Raw genomic sequence first — 12,498 nt, forward strand, 5'->3', positions numbered from 1 at the left:
AAGGCTTACTCTACTGAACAAGCCTTCCACAAAGATTTGAAAACATGGCTTTTCAAGTACCTCATTAATTCATCCACTCTTGCCGCCTCCCGTTTGCCTTGTTTCAGCGCGGGGACACACTGGTTGGTGTAACCATATGCTCTACAAATGATGATAATAGTAATATTAATAATAATACATAATAAGAAAACAAGCACCCGTGCACTATTGAACAAGGGTGGCTGTGTTGGTCCTAGGCAGCAGGAATGCATCATATCTTAGTACATAGGCACATTCTTGTTCTCTGTCTGTCATTCAGCGCCGCAAGTTATGATAAATCTGGCCCTAAGTGTCTGCTGAAGATTCTAATAATATTAGTTCTGTTTTACATGTATTCTTCCTAATTGTTTTGGTGGTTGTCTCTTTATCAGTGGTACCTAGGACACTGAGGGGAACATCTTGCACTGGGTTAGCATCTCAAAAGTAATGCTACCCAGCAGAAACTGTATTCTTCCTAATTTAGTTTCTAGCACAAAACTTGTTTTGTATTTGAAAGTATCCTAAAAGTAATGCAAACCAGCATAAAACACTGATTTTCGTTACTTAGGGTCTGATTACAATTGCTGTGGAACCGCCACCGACAGCCCGTCAGTGGCAGTTCCACCACCATTGTAAACATGTTTTCCGGCGACCACATTAGGCTGTTGGGTGGATAGATGGCGGTTGGAGAGACCAACCTTCATGGATCTGATGGGCTCAAGGAACCAGTCGGACTGTTGGAGGTAACTTGAATCCCTACAATGGTGGTGGTGCCTGTCAGCCACCACCATAGGGATTATGATGTCCCTCCCTGCCGGCCGTTTCATGGTGATTTACCCTTCACCCCTGTCCATCAGTTTTGGGTTTTTGGGAGCACCTATGGTGCCCCCCTACGTATCCCTTCACCGTGTGGTAGGCATTGTATAGTGCCTGCCACATCATGCACGGATACGATAAAAGTGTATTTTTTGTACTGCAGTGTGTGCTGTAGCCCACAGCACATGGCACAATACAAAAGATAAACTTTGCAACTGCCTTGAAGGCCGTCGTATTGTGATACCAATGGCGGGACCGCCGATTGAAATTCAGGCGGTTCTTTCTCCGATATGAAGGCGGTTGGACATATTATCACAGTGCCAAGGGGGTGTTACATGGGGTGTTACATGGGTGGTACATGGGCATTCCCATGCAACCACCCAGGCCTTTTGATGCAAAGCACTACCTACAAGCAATTGTAGACAAGGTTTAGCGCCAAAAGTTAACACCACTTCAAAGGATGTGTTAACAGGAGAAATGTTTCTATTTCTCCTTTTTTTGTGCAGCACACTTACAAAGTAAGAAAAGGGTTTAAACTTGTCTAGACATACATTTTTTTCACAGGAAGGGTACTCTTCCTGTACAAAATCTATTAAAGACTCAGGCACGCATCCTAGCGCAATGGAGTTAAGGTGTATGCCTAGTTCACGTCAGCTTAAATCAGCACCGGGCTAGAGAGGAGATAGTCATATTACTATAGATATTGCACTCCCCTGCTCCTTCCCTGTCACGCAAAGCAGTGCATCCTATTTGGGTGCTGTGCTGCATTGCATGTCTTTTTTGAAAATCTAGCCCTCAGTGTATGATTATTTTTTGTATTTTTTGGTTGACTTGAGCGTAGATGTTAGCATGGTGTCATCAATTTAGTTATATATTTTAAAACTGATCATTCTGGTTCGCTTAGTAGGAGGTAGTAAAGCGAGATTACAAAGTATCAGAAGAAGGGAGTAGTTTTAAAAGTGCTTCCTTCTTATGGTTAGATGCATGAGGCAGTTTGGGGTTAATATGAAATTTGCAACATTAGAGGGTTTCCTTATAAAACTTTCTCAACAAAGGAATAACATATGCCAGTTTAAAACACGATGGAAACTTGCTGTGCATATGGGGGCTGGTCATTGAACAGAGGCTACAGACTGTAAGAAAGTGGAGTATTATGTGGTGTGGGGTTTAGTCCTCACCATGTAATACTATCACAATAACCCAAAGATGGTCCTTTAATTCATACTAATAAATCGTTAGTTCAGTCCTGGTTGCTTGGCAAAGAGCATTCAGACTTTAATAGAGGAACATGTGTTAAGCATTTTTGAGTACCAACAAAGAAGATAAGTAATTGACATGAGAGAAATTCAACACCAATTTATAAAAATAAAGTGTATTTTAAGCTTATTTAGGCAGCAAAACTAATGGAACAGCATACATATAATCGGAGGTTTAGATTTTTGAAGCAATAGAAAATAATAATGTGAAAATTTAACATTGAGGTCAATAGGAAAAAGCACTAGTGACTATGGGTCAATAGGCAGGTCGAGTTGCATTGTTCCCTTGCACGATAAAGGTGATACAGGTCCCAGGAACAAGCTATAACAGTCAGTTCAATTTTTACCTGGCCCATGGAGCCCACGTGCAGAGTTGTCCTGTCAGTCCTTGTTACTAAACAGGAGTGATCACACTGGATGGTAGAAGGTCAGAATCGTATCTTGGTGGCAGCCAATGCCAGCTGTCAGCAAGGGCACAAAGAAGCTGGGTCAATCAGGTATGCAAATTCTAAGGTAGTCAGGTGGGTGCATGTCATCTTGCCCTCAACACGAGATTCATGTGAGGGGTGAGAAGGCACCTTGTTTGATACCAAACATGCCATATTTCAGTGGTACCATAATGGAGTTGCCAACCTCGAGAATGCTCGTGTGGCAGCCCATGTTATCCTATGGACCGCTAACACTTATAGTAGTTTTCAATGGGGAACAACAATATGGGGACATATAGGCTTGCACTTATATGTCCACACCTTTAATACACTGCACCCTGCCTCTAGGGCTCAGGAGGACTACCTTAGGTGTTTTGATTGTGCCACACATTGTGAGGGCACAGTCATGTTAGAGCATTTTGCACTGCTCCTGTAGTCTCCAGCAGCAGGCCTGCTGTCAGTAGTTTACTGAGGTTATTCAGGGTGGCACACATATGCGTTGCAGCCCTCAGGACCCCATTATCCCCTATGCCCTGAGTACTCCCAGTACAATATACTAGGGATTTATAAGAGGGCAAAGTCTTTGCCAATTTTGGATTACTCAGTGGAACATAACAGTTTTGGAAGAGAACACAGGTACTGGGGTCTGGGCAGCAGACTCCAGTACACTATCAGAGTCATAACCATCAGCATTTGGAGCAAAAAGTAGGGGGTGATTTGGGGCACTTTCCTCCATAGGTCTTGTTCGAAGGGTTTCACATGATACCATGTTTGTGTAAATTGTTCTGATCTGGGAGTCATTCTGAGTACCTTCTTGGCAATAATAGTTTAAAGGATATGTTGTTTAGATTGCGGTCACTATTTTTCCAGAATAGGTGGAGCTGGGAAGGTAAAAATGATTCCACCTTGGAATGATGTTCACCTTCCCATCAATTTAAACTGCTACTACAGACTTTAATTATGTCACCAGACCAGTATGCTTATATACTCCCCCCAAAACATAATACTGTATCCTGTTTAGAGAATCAACATGTTAAGGGTACTGTAATTGTGGTATCTGGAAGTGTGTGTTTTTAAATGTGTATGTATTGTAAGGAGCAATGGGGTGGATGGAATGATGAAATTAGGTGGGAATGCATCAGAGGGCAAAAGTGGTGCTGGCACTACAGTTTTCAGAGCAGTATTTCACATTGACTTAGTTTGAACATACATGACACTATCTGACTTGCTGGTGCTCCTAGTCCTGCATCTGAATTTGGAGGTTTCAGAATTTCAGTGTCAGCAGATACCACTTTTGTGAGGGAGCCAAGTTAATTCTGTATTATTATCCTTGCAGCCCATTTCCAAGCATCACAAGGGCTCATGCCTGACCCAGCATTAAAGTCCACATTTGTAAAGCGCACAATCACCCGTAAGGGTCTCTAGGCGCTGGGGGCCGTTGGGAAGATTAAGCGAGCTATTGCTCAGAGTCACATGGTGCTGGGCTAACCTGCCGCCGGAGCCGGGGATCGAACCGTGGTCCCCAGATTCCAGCGTCAGTCACCCTGGCCGCGGCGCCACACCTCTCCCCTTCAGCATTGGGTAATCGACCAACCTTTGCACATTTCAGGTCACCTCTGTTGGCCTACCTCTACAGCATTGCACTGCTTGACTATATCTTTCCAAGTTTGCAACTTTATCTTTTCACCCAGTTGCCCCACAGCTCTTCCATCCAGATAAGGAACCCTAAAAATAGTATCCTTATCAATTATTTCCCCTCCTCAAAGATGCCAGTGCTACTCTCCTTCAGCCACATTTTGCATTACATGTACTTACTTGATTCCGAGACTTGCAGTTTCCTCCTAGTATAGCCTATAAATTCCAGGCAGAGTAGGTACCATAATCTCAGAGCAAACTCACAAAGTCTAAAAGAGATCAAACTTTAGTCTTCGTGATATACGTTTATCCCATCCATCACCACTAATAGCAAATGCTCTCAAACAACTGCACACCATCTAACCAAGATTCATATTCTCTTTTGGTCTTTTACACCAAAACTAATAGAAGAACAATACACAGAAATTCATTATGGGTCTGGTTAAAAAATAAAAATAATTGCTGAATTAAGCTGTCAAACTAAATTTCAACTTAACGCTCTGTAATCAGATTCAGATGCACTTTAAGTGCCTACATTGTCTCCCAGGATCAAAATACATGTAATATAACCAGCTAAGCACTATTCTCAAGTAACATAAACTAAGGGCCTGAGCTGAGTTACATTAGTTCGCACCTCTGAAGTTATTACTAGACAAGGAACTTTAGATGGAGGCAGGAAACTGGTGTAAATTATGAACTGCCCCTCAAATTCTAAAAAAAAACGATCACACGTACTGAAAAGCATTGACCATTCCACTGACAGAAAGCAGGCATGGCATTCCATTTTTTTCTTTTTTCAATAATCTTTCTACAACTTATAAAATTGCTTCTATCCTGTATCACTCTCAGATACTTCTCCATGGTTCAGGATCCTGCATTCTGCAGGCCCTGAAGCAATCACTTTGATTATATGTAGAGCATCACACAAAACTAATCAAATATAGGAATTTCGAATATTTTGGATTTACACAGAAGTTAACAGGAGAAAAACCCATGCATACAAGACCCCACAGTTTGGGGCCCATTACGATGTCGGGCGGATTGCCCCCGTCAGGCTGGTGGTAGCCACCGCCAGCCTGGCGGGGGCAATCCGCCCGACATCCTCACCTGAATTCTCCCCCGCCATATTAGGATGGCGGGGGGGACCATGGCAGACGGAAAGACCGTCTGCCGCTTTTCCGCCCCGGTCGCCTTGCGGCCGGGGCGGAAAAGGAATAATATGGTGGCGGTGTCTAATAGACACCGCCAGCCATATTATTATGGGCATTTTGAAATGCCTTTCCGCGGCGGTGATGCCGCCACGGAAAGGCATGCGTTCTTCACTCTGGGGGCAGAGTGAAGGTGCACACAGGAGGGTACCTGTGGTACCCCCCTTCATTTGCACATACATAGCGGCAGGCACCGCGCGGTGCCTGCCGCTTTGTATATGCAAATGCTGAAATGCATTTATAGCATTGTGGCGGGCGGTGCTGGGAGCACGGCCCACCACAATGCTATAAATGCAGGATGTGCCTGCCACTGTGGCAGGACATCCTAATACCAACCACGGGACCCTCGCCCTAATGGCGGGTGGTCCCGATTTCCAGCAGGATGGCGGGCAGACAAAGTCCGCCCGTCATCCTAATGAGCCCCTTTGTGTGTAAATGAGTAATTACTCCTTATGAGAAAGTGGCAGATAAACTGAGTGGAAACTGTACGTCATTCTCAAGGTCACTTAAGCAGTAATACAGAATGTAGACTTCTCACAGAAGTGACATGAATAGCATTTACAGTCACGCTCCTGGTAAAAATATGAATATGTTTTCCTCAATATATTGTTGTAGTAGAGCAGAATACCATCAGGCTACCTCATTATAATGGCAACAGAAAGTGAGTCAAAGTAAGTGTTAGAGTCAGATAGTTAGGGGAATTATGCTTGCTGGGATAAGGGCAATAGTTCTAATAATATGGAATTGTGCAAAGAACTCGGAGAATCAGCATCACTGAAAAAGAAACAACAGGATAGTACAAGATAGGTACATGTCATACCTGTGGGATTCGACTGACTCCTAGTATTCTGGCCATAGGCAGAGCTCCTACTGTCAGGCCATCTCCGAGGAAGCCAGCCAGCTTAGGGCTCAAATGGCAGTCATAGTTGGGGATTGTCTTCTTCCCTCCTGAGAGATGCTGCAAGGTGCCCCCGATAGCACCCAACTCAGAGGAACACGAGTCATAAATCTGAAAACCCAGGGTGGTGTCAGCTAGGAGCTCTGGACTTCTATTAATCTCACTAATGGCAAACACCATGGCGAGGACACATTGGTAGAACTCTGTATAAATACTGGAGATAGAAAACAAAGGTTAATGAAGACAATTATGGAGTCTGTTTTCATGCATTGATTAGAATTCACTATAACCCCTTGAACAGCAAGAAAAAGTAGCATTTTCAAACACCCCAAGCAGTCACAGTTAGCAGTGTAGCAAAGTCATCTTTTTACTTGTATTTACAGTACAAAATGCCCCAAATGCGTGAAGGAGTGCCTCGAAGAAATTAGGAAGCATGCTGAGGTTGCCGGGACAGGAGTCAAAATGTTGACATTGTTCTCAGAAAATGAACTGTCTCTTTTTCAATGATTGGTCTACTCAATTGCGGCTCCTGTGGGTAAGCTTGGTAGAACTGTCCTTTACCACTTAGGTTTCATAACAATATATGTATTTTATATTTAAAACAATGAGAATCTACTCATATCATACATACTGTGGCCTCTTAATTGGAGTGTGTGATATTGTATTGTATTGTATTGTGGTATATTTATATAGCGCAAGCCTGTCACCACCGAGGGCATCCTGGCACTTTGAACCTTGATCCAGCGAATTCAGCAGCTAGCCTGTCCTAGGGAAGAGGTAAGTTTTCAATGCCTTTCTGAAGGCTGAGAGATCTTCGAGACTCCTTAAGGATATTGGCAAGGAGTTCCAGAGTATGGCCGCCGCTACTCTGAACGAACGACCACCCATCCTCACTCTCTGGAACCGCGGGACTACTAGTAGCCTAGATGAAGAGGACCGAAGAGCTCGAGATGGAAGATACCAGGCAAACATTCTTTGCAGAGGGATCGGGCCCAAGCCGTGGATAGCTCTAAACACAATACATGCTGCTTTGTAACGGACACGTAGATGGACCGGAAGCCAATGGAGTACCTGTAACGCGGCCGTAGAGGAACTGTAGTAGGGGCGGGATAAGGCAAGTTTGGCAGCAAGGTTTTGTACCCTTTGGAGCTTGCCCAGAAGTGTTACCGGTGCTTCCAGAAGTAGTGCGTTGCAGTAGTCGAGTCGACTCAAGATGGTGCTCCGCACTACTTCAGGTCTAGCTTGCTCAGGGAGGAGGGGTAAAACCTTGCGCAGCATGCGGATAAGCATCATGCACGTTGACGTAGTCTTGTTTACGTGCAGATCTAACTGCAAGTTGGGCCCAAAAATAACACCCAAATTACACGCCGATGGTGCGGCTGACACTGTATCTGAAAATGACTGGGGCCAGAAGTCGTTTGGGAGATCTCTGGGAACTCGATCGTTAGAGCAGTGCATGACCTCTGTCTTAGTTCCATTGAACTGTAACGAGTTCAAGCGCAGCCATTCCGCTGTAGCCTGCATGCACCGATGGATGATATCAGATTGTACCTCAATTAGAATCCACATGCTATAGTCCACGAAGTGCAATAGCCTGCTAACAATTTTGGGGACGAGTTTCATCCATTATTTCAGGAGTATCTGGGATGTTTAAAAGGTTATAAGCATCATATATAGTTAAAAAGAAATGCAGTCCAGGTGGTGGCTGAGGTACGAGGCATTTCTATTAGTATGCATGCGAACGTGAAAAACTAAATTCAGAAACAAATTATTATGAATGTTATCAAACCTGTGGAGGCAACAGAGTGGTTAGCACTAACCCTGGGCGAAGTACTACGCTACGCTCACATAATTTGCGAAGTTTGCGCTACTTCGCACTATGCAAAGTGCACGTAGCACAGTGCAAACACACGTTTTTGCTTGCTCGTAGTCCTCAACGTCAAGTTGGCGACCGCGAGCGGGCAAAATGACATCCCGGCGAGACTTTTCCCTCATTCGCGATCAGCAACATCAAGTTGCAGATCGCGAGTGTGGAAAATAAACCTCCCGGCGAAATTCTCAACGCGGGGACGTCAGGTTTCTCATTGCGAGTGGTCACGTATGATCGCGATCCGCTCGCGATGAGAAACTACCAGTCCGCATTGGGAAAGCTGCCGCTCGAGTAGAAATCTACTCGAGCGGCAGAAAACGACCGCTTGCACTGTGCAAGATGTGGTTTGCACTGATTGCACGGTGCAGACAAGCATCCGGCACTGTGCAATCAGTGCAAACAGCATTTTGCACAGTGCACAACGGAGTTCGCATACCTAGGCGTAGCTCGCATAGTGCGAATTGCACTTCGCGTAGCTACGCGTAGCGCTACTGCAACAACTACGCCCAGAGTTAGTTAGCACTAGTAGTTATTGTGAAAAAACAGAATGGGGACATTTGACTACATGTTGATTTGAGGGCTCTCAATCACAAGGTAGTGGTGTGGTGGACACATTCCTACTTCCTAATATTGAAGAGTTGGTGACAACCTTAGAAGGGGCAAAAGTGTTTAGCACACTGGATATGACTACTGCATATCACCAACTTGAGTTAGACTTGCCCTTGCAAGATTTGACAGCGCATTACTCCTATTAGGACTTTTACATTTAAGAGACTAACGTTTGGGCTCATATCGGCAACATCGGTTTTTCAGATGGTAATTTCTGAGTTGCTAAAAGGAAGATCTCCCTGGAGCAAATTGTTACCAATATGATTATTGATTTTTGGTAAAGATTAGCAAGAGCATGATGAATGAACATGCTTGGTTCCCACAAGACTAATGATGGCAGGTCTTTCTCTTAAGGAAAATAAGTGTCAATTTTGTTTAGAAGAGGTGAATTATGTAGGTCACCTTATTTCCTCCAAGGGTATTTTGCCGAAACAGGAATTAGTGAACACTATAGTAAAATTGGAAGAGCCCAAAAACAAGGAAGAGTTAATCACTTTTTTAGGAATGACAGCCTTTTCTAACAAATGTGTGCAAGAATATGCAATAAAAATGGTAAATGTAGGATCTCTGTTGAGTACAAAAGTTGAGTTTGTATTTAGTGTAGAATGATAAAAAAATTAAAGAGTTGAAAACTGATCTTAAAGATGTTCCAAGCCTAAAAGCCTTTGTCCAATGAGATAAGATGATAATAGTAACAGATGCTAATTTGAAAGGTTTGGTTCTGATTCAAAAGAGGAAGGGAGTTGAGGTGTTGATGGCATGTGCATCTAGAAACTTGAGACATTTGGAAAACAACTGCTCAGTAATTGAACGAAAAGCTCTAGGAATTTACTTGGATTTAAACAAATTTAGAAAGTTTGTTTAGGGTACCTATTTCTAGGTTAGGCCAGATCACAAATCCTTGAAGGATGTATTCATGAACAAAGGGTTGGATGTAATTTCTGCCAGGATATGGAGATGGGTCTTTTCTCTACAAGATTTCAGCTTTGCTGTTGAATACATGACGCGAGCCATGAATTATTCTGCAGATTGTCTTTTTCAACTTGTTCAAAGTAATGTTAAAGAAGAATATGGTAAAGAGGTAGATGATGGATTGCTGGAAGAGACTATAGGTGTATGTGTGTAAGGTCACTTTGGGTGCCTTTTCAAAAGTAGAATGGGTAACAGAACTGGGAAATGACAGATAATTGTGTGAAGTCTTCAATGCTATAAAGGTGAATAAAAGTACAGGTCTTGCAAAACCATAGTCTTTGGTAAAATATGAATTGGCTGTGGATAGAGGCATTCTTCTTTAAGAGGTGCTAGGCTTATTCCTCTCATAGGATTAAGAAGCAAACTTATTTCATTTGCACACAAAGGTCACTTAGGAATTGTTCAGACCAAGGAGAGATTGTGTGTCAACTTCTGGTGGCCAGGTCTGGATACTGAGGTCAAAAGATTTGTGCGTGATGGCATTGAATGCTGCAATAGCATCAGTGATACGAATCTGTTTACCAAGCACATTTCAATGGTATGCAGGAGGTTGTCAAAACATAGGAGGAGATTGTCATTATTATAGTTGTTCAACTTCGAGGTGTACAGCAAACTCCTCACCTCCTCGGTGTGTGGATCTGAGCTGTGTCCAAGACCTATCATCATGTTGCATGACAAGGTTTTTGAAGGAGATTTTTTAAACATGAAAGCATTTCCAAGTCACTGTTGACTGATAATAGTCCTCAGTTCTGCTCTTATGAGTTTGAAAGTTTCATAAAAGATTATGGCATGGAGCCGAAGAGGGGGTCTATATATATCCTGAAACAAATGGGGCTCTGAAGAGGGTGAACAAAACTTTGAAAGACAGCATGCAGTTGCTAAAGATGAACAGTATGGATTGGAAGAGTGTGTTATATGAGGGAATTATGGCCTATCAAATGTCTCCTCACTCCAAAACTGGAAAGTCTCCTTTCAAATGAATCAAAGGTCAATGTCCTAACACCAAGTTATGTCTAAGATGGATGGATTGGGACTAGGGTGTAAAATTCATTGGTCTAGGAGATTGGTGGGATATGGAGATTGAGTCTCAGTGAAAGAGAAAAGAATACTTTGACAAAAGTAAAAGGGTAAAAGACATAACAATACAAGTGGGTGATATGATGAAAATTAGGGCACCTGTAGGGAGCGCTCGGTGGTCCAAATTTATGCAGAAGAGAAGAGTGATCAAAGTTTTTAATAACGCAATGAAAACAGATGAAAGCAGGGTTTTGAACTTGAATAGGGCTGTGAAAGTGTGTGAAATTCCAGAAAATTCTCTCAAACATGATGTTGTACTGAATTTGAGTCATTCCAGTCACAGTGACAAAAATAGAGTTGACAGAAGAATAAGTAGCAGTGTTATGTTTCATATATGTACCCAAATGTCATACCCTTTCACCTACATCACCTCCCTTACACTACACAGTAACAAGCCTTTTTATGGTTGAAGCTTTATCTAGTTCTAGTCCTGGGCACAGAAGTAGGGTTTCCCTGAACATTGATGTTCTAGGACTCCACCTTAGACTGCACAGTATGAATACATATTCATAAGGGTTCTTGGAAACCAGGCTGGGGCTGCACCACCTTCTTCCCCATATCTACGTACACGGTTCATCCCGTACATCATCCTCATACCCAACAATCTCTAACACAAGAAACAAGGGACAATGGGACCTTAGATACTTTTCTGTATGAATACAGCACCTCTTGCTAGTGATAAAGAGAGGGAACCGAGACTTCCAGGCCGACACACTGACCAGAGACACGGAGGCTCCTGCACGCAGATGCTCCAGCAGACAGTGGTTTGAACATCCCTTGCGGGGTGTCCAACTCGAGACCAAAAAGGGCTTCTACATTCTCACACTTCAGGTAATGGGATTCGACTAAATCCTAGAGGGAGTCTTGGCTTTACACCTACTCACCTGCCAGGTACACATAGGTGCATCTAGATAGGCATTGCAGGAGTACGCGCACTTTTATCATGCATTTTATATTCATGTATTTATTCATGCTTATTGCAATGTGATAGAACTGTACGATCCTTTTATATTCATAATACTGCTAATCATATATCTCTGCTACTATCTATGGTTGTTGCAGCTCATATATTTTACACGAGAATAACAACTGATCAATAAACCCTTATTGAAACGCCCAGACTGTTTATTCTGTGTATCTCTGAGATAAACTAAACTGGTCACGGTAAATGGATGTGCCTTGGATGTCTCCTCCAGAACCTGATCCCAACTTTTTCCAACCTGGGATGTCATAAAGGTGAAGCACGCGCAACTTACTCACAGGAGGGAGAGCTTTCCGCCAGCTGTGATGCGAGGCACAGGGCATCATACTTTGAGACTGGCCACATTTTGCTGCTGATCAGTTGCATTACTGAGAAGTCCTAACATAAAACACATTCATATAAGGATCTGCTCATGTATGAAGGTAAAGATGTTTATCCGATTAATGGGGAGGAAGGATAATGCACGTCCATATTATTACTTTCGTTTGACTACAGTTCAGGTTTCGAGAAAGTCTGGTTCATTTCAAGTCCACAGAGAGTTGGTTATAGCGAGATAACTTCAAGGTATACCACTGTCACTGTGCGACTTAGATGTCAAACATTTTAAGGGGCTCTTATTAACTTTGGCATATCAATTTCAACCTGCAAGCATCGGTGCCCAGCAGAGTGACAAGGCCAAGGAGTGACATTCTGTTTTTCTCTTATCCCATTCCCCACTTCTGCTGTTTG

At 43.1% G+C, this 12,498-nt stretch overlaps 1 protein-coding gene across 1 annotated transcript in view; it reads right to left on the bottom strand.

The window, feature by feature from the left end:
* LOC144783900 (extracellular calcium-sensing receptor-like) overlaps nucleotides 1–12,498 on the bottom strand; it is a 174,724-nt gene that overhangs the window by 125,337 nt on the left and 36,889 nt on the right. Inside the window, exon 4 of the mRNA XM_078662641.1 lies at nucleotides 6,182–6,473. Within this exon, the coding sequence (XP_078518767.1) occupies nucleotides 6,182–6,473 (292 nt within the window). The remainder of the gene's footprint in view (nucleotides 1–6,181; nucleotides 6,474–12,498) is intronic.

Source organism: Lissotriton helveticus, chromosome 10 (genome assembly GCF_964261635.1).
Source record: "Lissotriton helveticus chromosome 10, aLisHel1.1, whole genome shotgun sequence".
In the NCBI taxonomy this organism is placed as follows: domain Eukaryota; kingdom Metazoa; phylum Chordata; class Amphibia; order Caudata; family Salamandridae; genus Lissotriton; species Lissotriton helveticus.